The 22,103-nt window shown below is 38.3% G+C and overlaps 1 protein-coding gene across 5 annotated transcripts in view; it reads left to right on the top strand.

The window, feature by feature from the left end:
- The window catches only part of Alk (Anaplastic lymphoma kinase), a 730,031-nt gene that overhangs the window by 534,831 nt on the left and 173,097 nt on the right, over window positions 1-22,103 (top strand). For all 5 annotated transcript variants that reach the window (XM_067151542.2, XM_067151544.2, XM_067151543.2 and 2 more), the window contains exons 8-11: window positions 5,665-5,759; window positions 6,254-6,310; window positions 6,792-6,839; window positions 8,888-9,047. In XM_067151542.2, the coding sequence (XP_067007643.2) occupies window positions 5,665-5,759; window positions 6,254-6,310; window positions 6,792-6,839; window positions 8,888-9,047 (360 nt within the window). The remainder of the gene's footprint in view (window positions 1-5,664; window positions 5,760-6,253; window positions 6,311-6,791; window positions 6,840-8,887; window positions 9,048-22,103) is intronic.

Below are 22,103 nucleotides of genomic sequence, written 5' to 3'. Positions count from 1 at the left end.
TATTATTATTATTATTATTATTATTATTATTATTATTATTATTATTATTATTATTATTATTTTCTTCTTCTTCTACTTGAGAAAGATTGGCAAACAAGAAGAGAAAAATATACAGGAGGGTCTTAAAATTCTGCTTCCTCCTTGTTTTCTCTTCTTCTTCTCCTTCTTCTTAGAAAGTCACAGGTAGTACCGTCTACTGTCTCATACTGTGACTGGATGATCCTGACCTAACTTAAACAAGATACTAACTAATAAAATAACTGCACTTCAGATGTACTTAGCACTACAAGGTTAAGCCATTACCAAGGCTAGTAGAGAACAGGTTGCCTGTCCCGTAAGGCTTGTGGAAACAGTCCTCCAGTGCTGTGAGATGTCATTGCCTGACATTGCTGGGTGGCAGTGTAAAAAACCTGTTATGACAGTAAAGGCAATATCAACAAGAAGGCCTAACAATAGGCAATTGTGTATTTAAGCCACCGTAGTAATCACTGCTATGAATGCATGAACCAAAAGTTATAGTATACACTGACAAATATAAAATCATAACCTTTCATCTCATAATTATACCCAATTAATAAATGTTATGGTAGCAGTAGAAATTTGACAAAATCATACTTAATAAGTTAATAATTTACTTGCTAGAACAGAGGAGAAATTCTAAACAAAATATAAAATTATTTACAACAAAAACATGAAAGAATAACAAGATATAAGAAAACAACAAATGATAGAACAACAAGATATAATGCAGTTCATGTTCCATAGATTTAGACTAAATGTTTCTGTAAGAAAAATGTGAGAAATTATGATTTCCTAATTAATATAGTTATGGTTTGTGAGTTTCAATATAAACTGCTCAGAACTTAACATTTATTATGAGTATTTGAATATTTTTGACCTCTCTTGTACTTAACCCTAGTTTACTGTAGTAAATTTTCTGCAACTGATCTTCCCATTTTTACAAATATGAATATAATATTTCAAAGGTCACTGCACATTTTGACATCAAAACAGACATAAACATGTAACTTGCTTTGCACAAAAAGTCCTCGAACCATTAGTACTTGCAGGTAGCGGGTAGGGACCCTCTTCGGAGGCAGCCCTACCCAGGGAGTGGCACCCCTGCCTATGTGAGTCCCAGAGCACATTGACAACATCTGATATAGGTCCCAGTTCAGGTTTACGAGTGAAGACTTCAACGGAATCTATGGCGGAGAAGGTGGACTTCGGTATGGTGGAGATGGCGTAAGAGGCAACCCTGGACTAGGGGATTAATACGAGTACAATTTAAAGAAACCCGGTGACCACCGGTATAAGTGGTCCCCCTCTACAAATGGCCAACAGCCTCCTCGGAGGGTGAATGAGCGGGTGGAGAAAAGGGCACCCTCTTGTCCTTGGGGTGAGAAATCACCCCTAAATGCAGATGAACTTATTGGAAGTCAACGGCATAGGATGCAGAAGGCAAGGGGAAACCACCGCATTAAATACTCTTGTAGTATCCCTAGTCCCACTGGACAAAATCCATGTATATGGCTGTTCCTGAGAAGAAATTCAATTCCAGAGTAATATGCCCTCATTCGGATCTCCAGATGGGCGCTGTAACAGGAGAACCATGCGATGTGAAAATTGAACGGAATGGGAAGAAGAAGACATCTGAACTGTTGAGGATTGGTACTCGGAATGTCAGAACAATGAATGAGAAAGCTGAACTAGGGAATGTGAAAAAGGAAATGGATAAATACAACGTCAGTATTTTAGGATTATTGAAGTGCGATGTGAAGGAGAAGGAGAGCTTGTATCTGAGGACTACAAGATGACTTATAAGGGAGGAGAACACAGGCAAAGAGGAGTACGACTATTGTTTAGGAAAGTTCTAGATAGTAGTATAATTAAGGTGATGCCTAAGTGATACGGTACTGGCACTCAAGATACAGAGTGACCCTGTTGATACACTGATCATTCAAGTGTATATGCCTACTACGGATGCGAACGAGGAAAAGGTAGACCAGATTTATGACCAGATAGAGGAGGTGTTTGAGGAGAATGAATAAGGTCCAGTAAGAACTGTGATGATGGGAGATTGGAATAGCGTAGTGGGAAGTGGAAGACAGAGTAATGTGGTCAGAGATTACGGATTAGGGAGAAGAAATGAAAGAGGAGAAAAACTTATTGATTTCTCCAAGAGCCTTGACCTTTGAATTGCTAACACCTGGTTTAAGAACCATAAGGGGAGGCTGTATACATGGAAGAGTCCTGGTGATACAGCCAGATATCAGACAGATTTTATTATACTCAATCAAAGGTTCAAAAAACAGCATCAAAATGGCTGAAACATTCCCTGGGGCAGATGCAAACACAGACCACAACTTGATAGTGGCAGATATAAGAACACAACTGAAATATATGAAATAAACACCCTGGAAGGAAGTGGGACGTAAAAAAACTGAAGAATGAAAATACCGGGTCTTGTATAAGAAGGTCTGAAGAAAAGTTGGAAAACTCGAGAATGAGTATGGATGTATCACAGAAATGGCTTACCATCAGTAGTGCAATAGTAAAAATCTTAGAAGAAGAAGTAGGTAAAGTCAGAATGAAGAGAATAAAAAGGAATGGATAACGAAGGAGGTGTTAGATAAAATGGATGAACGCATGAAATGGAAAAATTACTCCTCAGATGAAGGAAAAATACAATACAGAAAACTAAACAATCAGCTGAGATGGACAACTGATAAGGCCAGGGAAGAATGGATGAAAACCAATGTGAAGAAATAGAAAAGTTGGAAAAGGAGGGGAAAAATAGAAGAGATGTATCGAACAGCAAGGATCTTGATGAGGAGAAATCAAAGGAAGATAAGCAAGCAAGGAATAATGAACAAACACAGAAAGATGACATCAAGTTTAGAAGAAAATAAGGAGGTGTGGATGGAATATACAAAAGATCTGTATGATCATCAAGCTGGTACTGGAACAATGATACTGGAGAATGAGCAGGATTGTGACAAAGAATCTAGAGGACCAAGGATAGAAAAATGGGAAGTGGAAAAGGCAATCCAGGACCTAAAGGAAAGGAAAGGAAAGGAAAGTGATGGGCTGTGACCATATACCATCTGAAGCATTAAAGACTTTAGGGAATGGAGGAATAGATAGACTTAACAATCTGGTGAACACAATATACGATACAGGCATGTGGCCAGAAGATCTTCTTAGGACCATTATGGTTCCCTTACCAAAGAAATGTAATGCTAAACAATGTAACAACTATAGAACAGTTAGTTTTATATGCCATGTCACTAAGGCAGTGATCAGGATAGTGCTGAGAAGAATAGAAAAGAAAATAGAGGAGAATATGGGAGATGATCAGTTTGGTTTTAGAAAGGGAAGAGGAACCAGGATGCAATTGGATGCCTAAGGATGATTGCAGAAAGTATGTTAGAAGTGAATAGGGAAATTTATATATGTTTCATTGACTGGGAAAAAGCATTTGACAGAGTGCATTCTGATGGTGTAGACTGGAAAGACTAATAAAAGAGTTGTATAAGAATCAGAAGGTGATGGCTAGAGTAGATGAATATGAAACAGAAGAAGTGGGTATCGGAAGAGGAGTAAAACAGGGATGTTGCATGTCACTGGCTCTGTTCAATATATATGCTGGAAAACTGTTACAGAAGGCCCTGGAAAAAGCAAGAGGCATTGTAGTGAGAGGAGAACCAATAAAGTCCATAAAATACGCAGATGATGTGGCGGTATTAGCGGAATCAAGAAAAGATCTGCAAATCATGTTGGAAAATATTGAGAGAGTGGACAAAGAGTCTGGAATGAAGATAAACATTGGGAAGACTAAGGTGATGAGAATAGGAAAGGAGGAGATTGCTGTTAAAATAATACTAGGGGAAAAGAAATTGGAACAAGTAAAGTCATTCAGATATTTGGGAAGTTTATTGACATGGATGAAAGCTGTACAGAAGAAATAAGAAGCAGAATATCTATGGGTAAAGAAGCTTTTGGAAAGGTGAGAGGGCTTTTGACATCTAAGGCAATCCCTATTGATTTAAGAATGAGGTTCACAAAGTGTTTTGTGTGGAGTGTAGTGTTGTATGGAGCTGAAACATGGACATTAAGAAAGGAAAAACCGCGCTCGATAGCTGCAGTCACTTAAGTGCGGCCAGTATCCAGTATTCGGGAGATAGTAGGTTCGAATCCCACTGTCGGCAGCCCTGAAAATGGTTTTCCGTGGTTTCCCATTTTCACACCAAGCAAATGCTGGGGCTGTACCTTAATTAAGGCCACGGCCGCTTCCTTCCCACTCCTAGCCCTTTCCTGTCCCATCGTCGCCATAAGACCTATCCGTGTCGGTGCAACGTAAAGCAACTAGCAAAAAAAAAAAGAAAAAAAAAAAAAAAAAAAAGAAAGGAAAAACCAAAGTATTTGGAAAGTTTTGAAATATGGTTATGGAGAAGAATGGAAAAAGTGAAGTGGACAGATAAAGTGGGAAATGATGAAGTGCTAAGAAAAGTAGGAGAGAAGACACACCTGATGAAAACAATAAGGAAGAGGAAAATATCCTGGTTGGGTCACATGCTACGTAGAAATTGTCTTCAACAGAAGGTGATGGAGGGAAAAATAGATGGAAGAAAAGGAAGAGGAAGAAGGTGGTTTGGAATGAACAACTAAATCAAGATGCTCAGGACAGAGAATCATGGAGACTGTCCAGTTGATACCTGTCTCAAGACAGATTTACAGAAGAAGAAGACAAATGCAGGCTGATAACTTCATCTTCTTCATAAATAATCATATTCCATTACATTTCTTACTTTCATATTGTAAAAACCAAGAACAGATTTTTTTTTTTTTTACATGGAGAAGAACCAACAAAGGTCAAAATTCAAAAATCAACTTGGAGAATTCCATAGTTCATGTCCTCAAAAGACGTCCTTTTCCAGTGTAGACAGCCCAGCCAAAGAGCAACGATGTATCTCTGGGAAATTGTTAAAGTTTTTTTTTTCTGGTCATTTAACTTTCTTCTTCTCGCACAGAAGTCTTTGTGTACCTCTCTCCATCACAGAGGTTAGGTTTTCCATTTTTCTTGCAGGGTCACTCTATTGTGGGCTAACCCCTCTGGATTCATCCTTTTCAGCTGCAGTCGCTTAAGCGCAGCCAGTATCCAGTATTTGGGAGATAGTGGGTTCGAACCCCACTGTCGGCAGTCGAAGATGGTTTTCCGTGGTTTCCCATTTTCACACTAGGCAAATGCTGGGACTGTACCTTAATTAAGGCCACGGCCGCTTCCTTCCCACTTCTAGGCCTTTCCTATCCCATCTTTGCCATAAGACCCATCTGTGTCAGTGCGACGTAAAGCAAATTGTAAAAAAAGAATTTAAAAAATTATTCATCCTTTTTGATATGTCCACAGAAAGCTAGACATCGTCATCATCATCATCATCATCATCATCATCATTTTCTTATTCTTCTATTATTATTATTATTATTATTATTATTATTATTATTATTATTATTATTATTCCCAAACATACTCCTAACAAATCATAATTCAACCATCTAATGCTGCTCACATCCTTCTTCCTAGTTGTTTTAGTCTCAAAGATCAGAGAAGAAAATAATTCAGTTGACTGAATATCAATGCAAACCCTTTCTTTTTGTTCACAGATATTTTTTTCGCTTTGAAGCAAGGAGAGGTATTGGCGGGTTGGGAGACATAGCCATAGATGATATATCAATGAGTCCCGAGTGTTTTGGAAAAGGTGAGTGTTACGATAAGCTCATGGGTATTACCAGATATTACAACAAATTATGAGTACTGGTTTAAACCTAAGATTCTGTGTGCAACATATCATTAATACTGGTATTTGATTTAAAATTTTTTTATATTCCTCTTTATTTTCAGAGACTGTTAGGGAATAGTGCAGTACAGAATTACAGTGTAGTAATGCCTGGTATACATACAAAGGAATGTTTGAAATGATTTTATATAATACATACAGGAGAAATTTTGGAATTGTAAAGATATTGAAAGGCCTTTGAATCTATGAGTGAGAATATAAAAGCTTTCACTCATTGACTATAGAGACAAATGCTTATCATTTCAGTTGTTCTCCTGAAAGTATTCCAACATTTTCAGCTTACTCCTTTTTGACTTTCTGTAAAAAACCTCTTGCAGATTATAATGTTAACAGATCCTATGTTAAAAATGTATAAACATATTTTAATGAGAAAATTTTATCTTGTTTTGTTCCAGGTGTTCCCCTTAATGAAACAGTTGGATATAATTACAGTATTTCTTACTGGCAAAGAAGTGAGTATATACTTAGTTCAGCTTTTCAATATTCCAAGTCAGCATAATTAGAATATAAACCTCACCGTGTTGATACTTGATGGGGGAATTCAGTTCTAAAATTTTTTAAATGATCCACCAGCTACAATCTGTAGTTTGATTCTTTGTACTTGTGTTTCCGCCTTTCCTCCATCAGTGTTAATTTTATTCCATATGCATCACTTTTATTGTATCAAATTAGTCTAAATTTTGGCAGAGTCTTAGGCAATCAATAAGTAACAATCTTAACTTCTTGTATGATTTCCATTTAAATGAGTCCTACCCAGAACTTTTTATACACTTCACATCTGAAATGCTCATTGAGAATAAAAGCAGTTTAACTACTGACAGTAGCTGTAGACATTAACATCATCAACTGATACCATATGTATTGCTGTTTTTAGAACTAATGATTATAGTATTGGTAAGATTCTCTAATTATAAATCGTATTTTTTTTAATAGGATTTGTTCCTCCGACTGAACACCATCCTGATTTTACAAATAAAACATGTGAGTAAGCTATTTTCCTTGATATCAGTAAAATTAATATGTGAAATGTATGGGGAAAGAAGCCACCCATATTTATATCTACTGTATATACCGTATCCATTTGTGGTATAGCTAGGTGAGTTAGCCCTATTGCTTCCTAAATTGCTCAAAATGCTGCTTGTCACTTTCATAACATAATCGTAACTGCATTTTGGCTTGATTACACTAATAATAATAATAATAATAATAATAATAATAATAATAATAATAATAATAATAATAATAATAATAATAATATTTTAAACACAGTGAAAAAACTTAAGGTTCAGCAAAAAACATTGCAGCCCAAAATGTAAACAAACAGGTTAGGAAACATGACAACTACAGAATGGATGTGGAAAGTGGCATGGAATCCTGAGAGGAAATGGAACGTAACCTTTTGCTATGAAAGAAAATGGAGAGGGTAATTGCCCTTGGATTACACACATTCATTTAAAAAAAAAAAAGAAAAGGAAACAAATCAAAAACTCAAAATAGAAAGATATTTATAAAGGGAAATCAAGGAGTTATGAAGCATGCCTGCAGACAAGCACATTTCATTAAAAGAAATTTAATAATTGAATTTGAATCCAAAGAAAAACTAACCAATGATACACGATGCGATGATTAAAATGAGAGCTAATCCCAATCTACACAAATGTAGAAATAAAACCAAACACAGAGGTACAGTAAAGTTGCATCACTATCTAAAACTCTTCAGGTAATTTGCATAGATTTTCTGTACTTATGCAAGGTAACACAAAAATACCAGGAGTCAAACCGGAAAGATAATTACATTATAAGTTACAAAGTTAAGAGAAAGGGTATTGCCTCCGAACAAATAGTATAAGATCTTAGCTGAAAAGCTAAGTCATTTCGACAAATTTAGTGGTGAATATGAAACTCAAGGATAAACTCCTGTGTAAGAAAAAGAAATGATCACATTTTAATGAAGTTAAAAACAGAAATGAGTGTAGAAACAGTGCTTAACCTGAGACTGGGTTTCGCACGAGGGGACCAAAGGAGGAACACATCTGCTCGCTAAAATGGTCAGATGATCAAAGACACAGATACTACCTTGCTCCCACAGAAGGAGCGAGATAAGATTGAAAAACAGGAAATGGTGCAACCACCAAAGAGAACCAATCAGAATTCACCTTCGACTTTCACATTCTTAAATTACATTTACTCTTATTTTCTCCAATCAAAAGTCTCTTCTTTCTTGCTAACACAGCGATAATAAGTGTTCAAGAAAAGTCTTTGTTTATGCAACAGGACACATGCTTCTAGAACTGTTGCGTGTTTCACAAATTTAGATAAAATATGAAAACATTAAAATTCACAAATTAATGATAATTTTGATACAATCCATAAATAAGAGTTTCTAAAAGAGAATTTGAAATGATCTGGATAGATCCAGGTTTATGAGATCGAAACAATTCTTCCAAGTCCAAACGTCCAAACAGAATGAAATCTTGTACAACAAAAATAATTTTTAATACAATAAAATAAGAAATTTCAATACATTCCTGCTTTTGTCTTTATACTGCCACAATAATAGAACTATGCAAATTTATTGACCAAGTCTGTATTGGGCAGATGTATATAAAAGAATAAATCAAGTAATATTTTATTACAAAAGATTGTGACACAGGATAAAATGATTGATTGTGCTTCTTCCATACAAAAATTCACTTTTTTTTTGTTTGTTAGGAAGTATATATTTTATCTGTGAGTTTAAGAGAAATTATTGTATAAAAATAAACAAATTGGTTCATGAAGTCTCATCTGCCAATTTTATTTGTTAAATTAGAGTCAAAGAATTTATCTTCATAACTCCACCTCATAAAGACAAAACTGACCTTTGATTTTGTGGTTCTATTTTTCTTTTGCACAAAGGTAATCAAACAGAAAACTAAAGCTACAAGGAACAGAAATGAAGCCTAAGGATATGAATTTTTCAATATCTAGAGGTTCTTTTGCATTTATAATGTTTTTATTAACTATTACCTTGTGTTACACATTTTCAGATTATTCTCTGAACTCGTGTGGAGCAAGAGGCAGAGAAGGTCCTAAACCATCTGAATGTGAGGAGGCATACAACCAAACAAATACAAGAGTTGTTGTCAAAACAGTTTACCCTTTAAAGGGCATTCAAGAATGGGTAGCTCCAGAAGAAAACTATTACACGTAAGTAGGGTACCAGTACTAAGAAGCACTTTTAATCATTGACATAGAATGAGTATACAGAGTAGCTGTAAACTTGTATTCATGAAATGAGGGTTGGATATTCTCATTTTCCACTGCCTTGAAGGTGCTTTGCTCTGGTCTTCCCTTTTAATACTAGGGAAATGCTAGTGTTATACCTTAATTATGGCCATGGTTGGTGTCTTCTCAATCCTAACCTTTCCTATCGCAGTATTGTCTGCTTTAGTGTGGTATTAAACAGGTAGCAAAAATGAGTTGTTTCAGTATGTGACTGAGCTTTACGATGAAACTCTACCTAATTACCATCGCCATCGCCATGTACCAACTTTTTCTTACCCCTTAACCATATTTCAAATGATTAAAATGTTTACACGCGATATTTTCCAGTGGCGTATACTGAGGGTTACCAAGGCTATCAGTGAAGCCCAAACCTCAATTGAGAATGATGGGAGTCTAAAGCACATTATAATGTACGCATCTGACACATTGTTCCATATAAAAAACTTCAAAGCAGTTAGAAAAAACGTAGCACATATTTCTGAGAGCGAGGCATCAGAAACTGATATTGCAGCCCAGACTCTCGTCCCTCTGCCCTCGACTCGCCCGTCATGGCTTGCTGCTGTACAGTATATCACATAGGAGCGGTGACTGGGGAGAATAGGTGTGCTAGGCTTCGGTTCGTCAGATCGCCACTGCTAACTATCAACCATGTGTTACTCATCGCATATACTTCCTCACCTCACTTAATTACATAGATAACAGAGTGCTGGTATTTCACTTCCGTTTACTTCTTGATCATGGGTCGGACACCACCACTGATCTCCCGAGGAAGCTAATTAAACCGTGAACGATGAGTACGCCCGTTGCAAAATTGAACATTTTAATTTAATAGTACCAATAATAATAATAATAATAATAATAATAATAATAATAATAATAATAATAATAATAATAATAATAATCTGCTGGCCTCCCATCGGGTCACCCGAACAAGCTACAGTAGCTCAAGACGATCATGGCGGAACACAAGAACCTGATTACCATACCGCACCTGGTGCAAGTGCTTTTGTGCCAAGTATGACCACTCGTATCAGTAAGCCCCAAAAAACACATTAAATGGAACAATGATATGAATGAATTTATCATGCGGACATATCTTCGAATAACTCGTCTTGAAACTGAAATCGCAGGATATAGACAACAACTACACACAGCCTTTACAAATCAGTACCCAACAATGAAAGTTACTGAACAGCGCATTGCAGATCAACGAAGATCAATCATCAAGAACAATTTGATCCCGGGTCCTGTTCTTAGTAGAATCAGACAAGAAGTAACACAAGAACTCTTTCCACATCTTGAAAGTACCGAGTCTGACTCAACGGTTAACAGTCCACCTGATACTGATATTACAGTACATACAAGTACTCCCGAAGTGATACTTTCAGATAACTCTGACCTCCATGACAAGACACATGTTGAATTCTACAAGGCCCTTCTAGAATATTCTGGTACCGATCCTACACAACGACCCATACTGCCAAGGCAGCAATCATCCAAAAAGTTTGGAAAAATCATTGAAGATCTTAATTCGAAAGTCTTGCCAGAATATCTGAAAGAGCATCAGACGGTCCCTGAAGTACATACTGCTATATACTGTGCAGCACTAGCCGCAGTACGACTAAACAATGGAAAGCCATTTTTGCCTAACATTAAGTCTGTCAAGAAAAAATTGAGAGAACCACCTTGGGCAAAACGCCTGAAAGAACGCATCATCCAAATCCGCCAGGATGTCAATCGCCTGCAGCAATACAAGAATGGAGTAAGAGGGAAACGCCTAAATAACAAAATTATTCGAATTCTGAAAATCAGTTCAAGGCAGAGTCTGGAGGAACCTGGAAGCACAGTACTACAAGAAACCCTCGAAATCATGAAGCAAAAGTTGGCCGCATTATCCAAGCGCCTCAAAAGATACCAAAACACCACAGAGAGAAAATCACAGAACGCAATGTTCGAAAGAAATGAGAAACAGTTCTACAACAATCTGAACGAGAGAACACAAGATGCAGCACAAGATGGAAATACGCCCAGCGAAGGAAAAATTCACAGCTATTGGTCAGGAGTATGGTCGAACCCAATAGAGCACAATGCGGAAGCCCATTGGATCAGTGAACTGAAAGATAGAACTAATGAAGTGAAGCATATGGCAACCAAGGCTGTTGAGATCGGAGAAATATAACAGAGCATCAAGAAACTGCAGAACTGGAAGGCCCCAGGCATTGATCGCATACACAGTTATTACTACAAGAAATTTACATGTACTCATTTCCTTCTGACTCAACATTTCCAGAAATTTTTAGACAACCCGGCAACATTCCCAGCTTTCCTGTGCACTGGCATCACATATCTGAAACCAAAGGATGAAAATCTGCAAAATCCAGCGAAGTATCGGCCTATAACATATCTCTCTACTCTATATAAGATATTTACATCTATAATAGCCAACAGAATTCTGAAACACTGCGAGGAAAACCACATCATTGCCGAGGAGCAAAAGGGTTGCAAGAAGAATACCAAGGGGAGCAAGGAGCAACTGATTATTGACACTGTGGTCCTGGAACAAGCACACCATAAATCCAGGAACCTATACACTTGCTTCATTGACTACCAAAAGGCCTTTGATTCAGTACCACACACTTGGCTCATACATGTTCTGGAACTATATAAAGTTGACCCCTCAATCATTCACTTCCTGAAGACGGTAATGGCAGACTGGAACACCTCACTTCACGTTTCTCTAAGAAACTGTAGTGTTGCAACGAGACCCATACCAATACGACGAGGGATCATCCAAGGGGACTCACTGAGTCCATTATGGTTCTGCATGGCATTAAATCCACTATCCTACCTACTGAACACAAGTGGGTATGGATTTAGCATTAAGAATAAGCGAGAAGAGCTATTAAAAATCAGCCACCTACTCTATATGGATGACATTAAGCTGTATGCCTCTACCAAACCCCATCTCCAACATCTCTTCTCAATTACCAAGACGTTTTCTTCAGATATAGGCATGCGGTTTGGATTGGACAAATGCAGAACCCAAACTGTCATCAGAGGATCCTACTCAGCACAAGGGACACCTTTGAGTTTAAGCGACGAATCCATACAACAGCTGGAGGAAGAAGAAATGTACAAATACCTCGGTTTTCATCAGAGCACTTGTATGAAACATGCCGACATCAAGAGAAATGTCACGCAACAATATATAACACGTCTCAACAAGGTACTATCATCAAAACTGACAGCTAAACATCTTACCAAAGCAGTCAATACGTATGCCGTACCACTGCTCACATACTCCTTTGGTATCATAAAATGGACCCAAACAGAACTTCAGCAGTTACAAACGAAAACAGCAGTTTCACTCACCCGGTACCATATGCACCATCCTAAATCTGCAACCGAACGTCTTACACTCCCGAGATCAGAAGGTGGTAGGGGCTTCTTATCCATTGTCAATTTACATAGCAATCTGATATCAAGTCTAAGAGAATATTTCCACTCGAGAGCTGATACATCGTGTCTTCATCATGCTGTTTGCAGAGCTGATATAAACTATACACCTCTCAATCTGTCGTCGCCAGAAATGCCTGTTTCTACCCCACCTACAAAAGAGATGAATATGGCCATGTGGAAGCAAAAACTTCTTCACGGGAAATACCCCCATGAACTGGATCAGCCTCATATCGACAAACCTGCGTCGCACGCTTGGCTGACCTACTCCGGTCTTTTCCCAGAAACAGAAGGATTTGTTCTGGCCATCCAAGATCAAGTAATTGCTACACGGACCTACCGTAGATTTATCATGAAGGATCCAACAGTTGTCTCAGACAACTACCGCCGCTGTTCCAGAACTACAGAGAGCATACAGCACATCATCTCTGGTTGCCCACACTTGGCCAACACCGATTATAAGCACCGACATGATCAGGTAGCAAAAATCATTCACCTGAAACTTTCTGTAAAATGTGGATTTCTTCAGTCATCAACTGCATATTGGAAATATACACCTCCACCCATTCTCGAAAACTCTTCATATAAACTACTATGGGACCGAGAAGTCATAACCGATGTCACGCTCAGCAACAATAGGCCAGATATTATTCTAATCGATAAATCAAAAAGATCCGCATCCCTTATAGAAATTGCTTGTCCAAATACCTCCAATCTGCAAACAACAATAGCCACAAAGATATCAAAATACACAGAACTGGCAATAGAAATACAACGTCTGTGGAAACTAGAATCAGTCACCACAGTTCCAATAGTAATATCATGTACCGGTGTTATTCCAAAATGCTTGCACAGCTCTCTGGCCGCATTAAACCTGCATCATCACACATACGTAGAACTACAGAAAGCCACCCTCCTGAGCACTTGCCACATTGTGAGGAAGTTCCTAGGAACGACTTTTCCTCTGACTCACGCCAAACAGCATGAAGATCCAGGCCGCAGTCCCAGTAATACTGAAGAACAGATTCCCAAAACGGGGACATAAGAAGTCTGAAGTTGTTTGTATTTATTGTATAAATGTATATGTTGTAATTATTTCTGTTGTAAATATTTGTACATATATGTACCTGTAGTTTCATAATCAAGAGGGTGACTCCTTGCTTAGGTCGAGTTAGCCCATTATGTTACCGGCACAAGCCGAGCCTTCCTAAAATGATGATGATAATAATAATAATAATAATAATAATAATAATAATAATAATAATAATAATAATTGGCATCTGTATAGGCTTGGCGGTGACCTAATGAGGATTAAATGAATGGCGAAGGCATCATAAACCACAGTCCCCAAGACAGGGGAATTAACAGTACGAGGGGGTTGATTCTGAAAATTGAACCGGGGCCATTGGACCAGAGGCAAGTATTCTATTCATTTGGGCACAAAGCCGAATTTTAATTTGCTAATTCTTAGGCTACCTTCTCCACTGAGCATTGGCAGTAGCAGAGGCCAGGGCAGTAGCTTGTGAAGCAGCCTTGACAACACAGCAGGCTTCTCCGTTGGCTATTGGCTGCAGCTCAAAACACTGAAGGCTTGACTTCACTAAATCAATCATCGAAAAGGGGGTAACCTAAGTCTAGTGATAGCCCACGTCTTGATCCCAGCATACGCCACTGATATTTTCATATATTATTAATTTTTCTGACTTCACTGCACATTCTGTCATAAACATAGCCACCCTCTGTTGACGGGTAATGCTCTACTAAAGTAATTGTCTTTCTTTAATGGAAATCAACAACAACAGCAACATAACGAGATCGTAACCAAAAGAGCATTAATACCAATATAATGGGTCCATTATTGGACATTATAAATTTTCAGGCTAACTCATTCCTGTTGTCAGCATTTCGCTCCAGTGTGCTAATTTGGGTTCATCAGTTGGTAAATAGCACACCTACCAAGATGCATGGCTAGTGCATACCAACATGGAGGCACTGCATAGGCTATTTAAAGCTAACAGCAATGCCAATGCATTGTGAGAGACTTTGTCTCTTTTGCAAAAGCTTGCCAGGCTATGAGATGATATCACCAAAAGAGCAGACAATCAGTGTCTTAGATTGTTATTCTTTAAGCCCGTTGCTTTTCAAGTTAACAAGAGCTGATTTAGTTCACACTATAGTATCAGAAAAAATACAAGTAATCTATACAGATAATATGGCTATGTCTTCAAACATGAGAGAAGTCCAACAGACTAGACTAACTCATCATTATTATCATCAATTGCCACCATTCTGCCTTAGGGCTGATGTTCAGGTGGCAAATTCCCTATAAACAACATTCACTGGCAAAAAAAAAAAAACACTGTATATTTTAGACAAAATATAATGTTAGTCCATTTGAAACCCTGTATAAGTTAAGTGTTAAGATATTGCAACACAATGGTGATGCATCATAAGTTAATTAGCCCAGTTGAGAAGTTTCAGTGCAATAATTGATAAACAACACCAATATTACCATTTCCTGCCTTTGGACAAGAATTACCACAAAAAGGTGTCTCAAGGTTTATTGCTGTGAATTATCGTGCTGTGTATTTTTGTGGACATTCCGAGCTGTCAGTAGAGAGATGGCGTGGAATGACGAATAAATTTGAGTGGTGTCTTTAAAAGTAGGAAAGATCACAATATGAAGATAAAGTTAGAATTCAAGAGGACAAATTGGGGCAAATATTCATGTATAGGAAGGGGAGTTAGGAATTGGAATAACTTACCAAGGGAGATGTTCAATAAATTTCCAGTTTCTTTGCAATCATTTAAGAAAATGCTAGGAAATCAACAGATAGGGTATCTGCCATGTGGGTGACTGCCCTAAATGCAGATCATTAGTGATTGATTGATGGTTACTCACACTTCTAGGTCAGGTCATAATGGCTCTTTCACTTGAAAACGCAGCAAGGGCTATGTAGTGGACGTTATAGGCATGTTGCATGTTGTGTTCTAACGTGTACAGAATTGTTGAAAGGTGCAGAGAGGACAATATCTACACCAAGAGGCCCAGTTCTAATCATAGGAGAAGCACTATTGAGCGCAATGATCACGTTATCATAATTCAAGTTCCTTGTGAACGACACATAACAGCTGTGGAAGACAGAAATCATACTGGGCACAAACATCAGTGAAAGGACAGTAAGCAGGTGGTTGTATGAAGTGGATTTAAAGTCCAAGAGGCCAACAACAGGCCCTCTGCTTACACATGAGCACCGTGCCTCTCGGATACAATTCGCCAACGCCCATCGAAACTGGACTGTGGAGCAGTGGAGCTCAGTGCTGTTTACGGATGTATCCAGATTCTGTTTGAAATTACCATATGGAAGGGAGTGAGTATGGAGAAGATCCGGGGAATGTTTATTCACCCTGTACTTTCTCTGCAAGGACACCATTCAATGGAGGCTTTGTGATGGTCTGGGCTGGGATTAAAACTCATGCGTGCACGGACCTTGTGTTCTTTGAGAATGGAAGTCTAACAGCCCACCGATACATCAAAGAGTTTATAGTGGATCACGTGGAGCCTTTTGCACCTGTCATCGGTGAAAACTTTATTCTGACGCATGACAATGCTCGCCCACACGTTGCTGTTTGTGTATGTACCTGGATGAAGTCAGAATTGAGCACATGGTATGACCTGCTTGTAGTCATTACCTAAACCTGATAAAGCATGTCTGAGATGTGCTTGAGAGATGTGCTAGGAGTCATTCCCCTGACACACTGGTTCAATTTCGGACTGCACTCCAGGCAGAATGAGGGCTCATACAACAAGATAACATTCAAGATTGCATATTGAGCATGCCTGATCAAATCACAGCTGTAACTGTGGCTAGAGATGATAATACCCATTACTGAGGCAATGGAAATGTGTTGAAAACATGTAGAAAAATGGGCTGCATATGAAACGGTGCAGAGCTCCAGGTTTCAATATTTCCAAATTTGTGTTGGTGGACTGTTGTGATTGTTATGATAAATAATGTTTCTCAGTTATTGAGCTGAAAATTTTCAAATTAACTATTTAATTTAAAATGCATTGCCATAATGTTATAATATTTGATTTTTACCGATTTTCAAATGGACTAACATTAAAGTTTGTCTAAAATACATAGAGTTTCATTTTTTGTTTCTTGTTTTGCTGGTGAGTTTATTAATCTGAACTTTTCTTAAATGATTTCAAAGAACTTGGAAATATATCGAACATCTCCCTTGGTAAATCCTTTTCAATCCCTAATTCCTCTTCCTATAAACAAATACTGTATTTGTTCCAAGTTTTCCTCTTGAATTCTAACTTTATTTTCATATTCCTATTTTTTAAAATTTCCCTCAAGCTTGATCATCTACTAACATTATTCTACACTGTCTCTCTGACAGCTCAGAATATGCTGCTTAGTCAAACAGCTCATCTCCTTACTCGCAAGTGTTCCCAGCCCAAGGTTTGCATCATTTTCATAATACTACTCTTTTTTGTTTTGTTTTCGAAATCACCAAGAATAAATCATGCTGCTTTCCTTTGGATCTTTTTCTGTTTATTTGAATCAAGTAACCCTGGTATGGGTACATTGGAGCAATATTCTAATTAGGGTCTTACCAGAGATTTATATGCCCTCTCCTTTACTCGTTGGGGCCAATGACCTTTGATGTTAGCCCCCTTTGAACAACAAGCATCATCATCATCATCACCTTTACTCGTTACTACAACCCCTAAGTACCCTAACAACCATATGAAGAGATCTGTAACCTTTATTTACAATCTTATTAATGTGATATTATGCCAATGAAATTCTTTCGTTATATTAACACCTAGGTAATTATTGTGATCCCCATGAGGTACTTCCACTCCATCAAGACTGTAATTCAAATTGAGAGGACTTTTTCTTTTTAGCAGCTTACAACCTGACTTTTCATCTTGCTGACCATCATACCATTTTTTCCTGCCCATCTCACAACATTATTGAGACTTTTTCAGTTGCTCACTATCCTGTAAATTATTTGTTACTCTATATAGTATAACATGATGTGTAACATGATCTGCAATAAGCCTTAAATGTGATTCCAGTTTTTTACTGATATCATTTATACCGTGTGATTCAGCCGCTCCTTCCAATGTAGTTTTATCAAATACAGTAGAGACAATACGCGACAATCAGCAAGATATCGAGGGACAGCTATTAGAGCTCTCTCTAGCGGATTGACCTGAGACTTACTGATTCTGTCATAAGAGCACGTGTATTTGTGTGTGAAGATTTTGGTGTTATTTATGTGTTTTCAGTGAGTTGACATAATTAAATAGTAGCGTATGTCATTCCTTGATATCTCCTCTCAACATGAGGGGAAAGGTATGTGCTGTGTTTGGCTGCAGTAACTATGAAGTAGAGAAGAATGCACGGTCTTTCTTCCGTTTCCCTTGTGACAAGAAAATGTAAGTAATATTGTGTTTGCATATATATTCTTCCAGTGACAAAGAGATTTTTATAGTACTTCCTAATCTTATGACCTGCTCGATCCATATTTTAACTGGCTTAAAATATAATACGCATATTTTATTGTATAGTGCAGCAGTTAACCTTCAATACCGATGTGTTGTAGGTGTGATCTGTGGGTTTGATTTAATTCCAGAAAATACATATGCATATGAGTGTAGCTAGTTGTGTTCCAAGTTACCCCATTTGGAATGCCGTAATGCGTTGTCAAGCACTGAAGAAAATATGGGTGATTTAAGAAATGTACATATTTTGTTGAAACAATATGATGATGCAAATTTGCTTTACCCTAATGTAATGGCATTATGGCAGGTATCGCTTATATGGAAAGTTTGGATGTTTTTGAGGCTAAATTTATAAATTTTCTTTCTGTTAGTAGGCTTCAAGAAGGAAAATTGTCCAACTCTTAAATGTAAATTCATTGAATCATGTGTGTAAGGAATGTGCCGATATTTTTGTTGACAAGTGTTTTAATGTGATGATACAATGTTTCTTAAATGAGCAAAAAGACAAATCTAACTGTAAAAGTTCAGGCAAGAATGCTAAAGCAAAGAAAGTAATGCATAAATGAAAGATCAACCCATTTCATAGCAGTCCTTTTCACATCTTGTTTATATGTCTAATTTCAGTCTTTAAATAACAACCTTTTAAATAACTCTTCATTCATTTATCCAGAATTGCTTTAACAACTTTAAAGTTAATATCTTAGTAACACTTTCTTTCTAGACGTAATTTATTTATCTATTTCCGTATATACATTTCCATTGATATTTGAATTTAGCGCGAATTTTCAGGTCAAGCCACTAGGAGCTCCACTTGTGACTTGTCTCCCATTTTAACAAGGCTAAATCCGGAAGTGTCGCGTATTGTCTCTACTGTATTTGGTTTTATGGAACCGAACTAACTTACAACATGGTTATAAGGTGGCTATTCCCCTGCAGGCATACTGTATGGTACTAATGTCCAATGAGCACATTTCGCACATGATGCTAAACCCTACCGACAGGTTATATCGTCTGCTCCTAAAACATGACGCCTTGAAATCATGTAACGACGTCCTTTGAACATGTAACTTATGTTAATGTGCCATGCCTCATGACCGGGTGTAACAAAGAGGGGAATCAATGCATGAAACTAGGTAACAGTACATTAATTAATGTCTTAAACACCGAATCAGATAATGTATGTACTCTCTCTCGTTGTACTACCAGCATATTCTGAGTGTTATAGCATAGCGGATGTGGTTAGGCGTTGACAGAATGTGTCATCGATGGTTCGAATCCTGCATCGTTCAAATATTTTTGCATGGGTATGATGTTTGAAAACACATGCCCACATTTGCCACGTTCAAACAGAAGAACGACATTGTTATTCATCTTGTGCCCTGTGTATACTCTGCTGGTTAGGGCCTCAGTGTAAACTCTGCTGTCATTTGGCATGTTTTCCACAGAGGAATACTTGGACATGCTCCTCATTTATGGGAAGCAAGACAAAATGCATGCGAGGCACTACGTCTGTACTAGGAACGGTATCCCGACAGGTGACATCCGGCTGCTACGACGTTCCACCGTGTTGAAAGACGCCTAAGGACAACAGGCATGATTTCCAAGTAGCCATCAGTCCACAACAGGCCCGTTACATCGAGTGAAACCGAAGAGGCCGTTCTGGAAGCAGCTCGTAATAATCCACACATCAGAACAAGGGCAATTGCACAACAGGTGAACACCAGCCAGCCATCCATCTGGCGAATACTGCATGAACATAAATTTCACCCATACTATGCTGAGCTACACCAAGAGCTCCAAGGGCGGGATTTCTAAGCTTGAATAGAGTTCTTTCGGTGGCTATAAGGCAGGCTGGACAATGATGCAGCATTCGTATTGCACATCCTTTTCTTGGATGAATCGCGCTTCCACAGTAATGGGAACGTCAATTGCCACAACATGTACTATTGGAATCCGGACAGTCCTCACTGGGTGCAACAGGCATTCCATCAAGTACGACGGTGAGTGAATGTTTGGTGTGAAATCTTGGGGGATCGCCTAATTGGACCTTATTTCTTTGAAGGCCATTGTACGGGCCCATGCTACCTGCACTTTCTGTGTCAGGAACTCCCACTGCTGCAGGAGGATGTGCCCTTGCAAGATCGTTTGATGATGTGGTTTCAACAGGATGGAGCTCCGCCACATTTGACTTTACCCATTTGTAACCATCTGAATGAGGAACTGCCAGGAAAATGGATAGGACGAGGAGGCCCTGTTTCTCGGCTTGCCAGATCACTGGATTTAACACCGTTAGACTTCTTCTTGTGGGGGCATTTGAAGAACATTGTTTATACTCAAGCGCCTGAAACTCCCGACTAGCTCCTGTAACTCATCACGGGCACCTGCCAAGCAATTCCACCTGGAATTCTTCAATGTGCAAGGTGGTGTATGGGACACCAGGCCCGAATGTGCATAGACCAAAACGGTCATCACATTGAGCATTTGCTGCAATAAAACATTATCAGGGCAGTTGAGTTCCTATTATTTCCAGTCCATATGTGTCTGGCCTGCTAACTAATCGGCCCTTCTTAGGGCCATAAACACATTCATTCACACATAATTTGCATGAAAGTGGGTACTGAACTTACATTACGTGCGGTACATATTAAACAAATATTTTAAAAATATGGAATCTTCGCCCGGACTCGAACCTCCCACCTCACATGTAAGACCTCTCCGCTGCGCCTTTATCAACTATGCTACGGTTCCGTATGGCACACTGTGCAGCTTATACCATGTATTATGTTTACTGTGGTCCCAATATCAATTTAGTGTTTCGCCGGCGTGTCAGGTTCATATGATCTAGAAGAAATATAACGACGTCCTATCATGGTGAGGCGGTTTTGTCGGAGTACACTGGCAGAGCAGATGTTTTCAGGATGGAACTTATATTGCAGGTTGAATAAGACTACATTAGAAGGGGCAGTAGCCTCCGTGGCTCAGACGGCAGCACGTCGGCCTCTCACCGCTGGATACCGTGGTTCAAATCCCGGTCACTCCATGTGAGATTTGCGTTGGACAAAGCGGAGGCAGGACAGGTTTTTCTCCAGGTACTCCGGTTTTTCTTGTCATCTTTCATTCCAGCAACACTCTCCATTCTCATTTCATAGCATCTATCAATCATTAATAAATCACTTTGGGAGTGGCAACCCCATCATACTAATAGCCTATATATGATTCATTCATTACATCCCTGACCCGGTCAATGACTGGAAAACATGTGGTAGGTAGGATTATGTTTAGAAGGGGCAGCCGAATCACATAGTATTATGTATACACAAGACGAAAAATGCTACCTTACAGAACCTCCCCATTTATCATTACAGGACCAGATAATTCTTCACTTATTCTAATTCTTTGAGGTCATTTTTCTAGAAATTTGCCATGATCTATCCTATCAAAAGCCTTGGGCAGGTCAGTAGTAATACAGATCATTTGACCTCCTGAATTGAAAATATCTGATATATCTTGTTGGAATTCTGCAAGTTGAACCCCACTGGAATAACCTTTTCTAAACCTGAACTGCCTTATATCAAACAAGTTAGTTATTTTACAAGTGTATCTAATATTATCAGAAATAATGTTTTCCAAGAGCTTACATGCAACACATGTCTGTGTCAAACTGACCGACCTGTAATTGTCTGCTTTATATCCCTTTCCTTTGTACACTGGGACAACTATAGCACCTCTCCATTCATTTGGTATAGCTCCTTCTTGCAAACAGTAATCAAATAAGTACTTCAGACAATCAATCAATCAATCAATCAATCAATCAATCAATCAATCAATCAATCAATCAATCAATCAATCAATCAATCAATCAATCCTAATCTTCATTTAGGGTAGTCACTCAGGTGGCAGATCCCCTGTCTGTTGTTTTCCTAGCCTTTTCTTAAATGATTGCAAAGAAAGTGGAAATATTGAACATCTCCCTTCATCTCCCTTGGTAAGTTATTCCA

Source organism: Anabrus simplex, chromosome 7 (genome assembly GCF_040414725.1).
Source record: "Anabrus simplex isolate iqAnaSimp1 chromosome 7, ASM4041472v1, whole genome shotgun sequence".
In the NCBI taxonomy this organism is placed as follows: Eukaryota; Metazoa; Arthropoda; class Insecta; order Orthoptera; family Tettigoniidae; genus Anabrus; species Anabrus simplex.
This window is presented reverse-complemented; position numbering and strand designations above follow the sequence as displayed.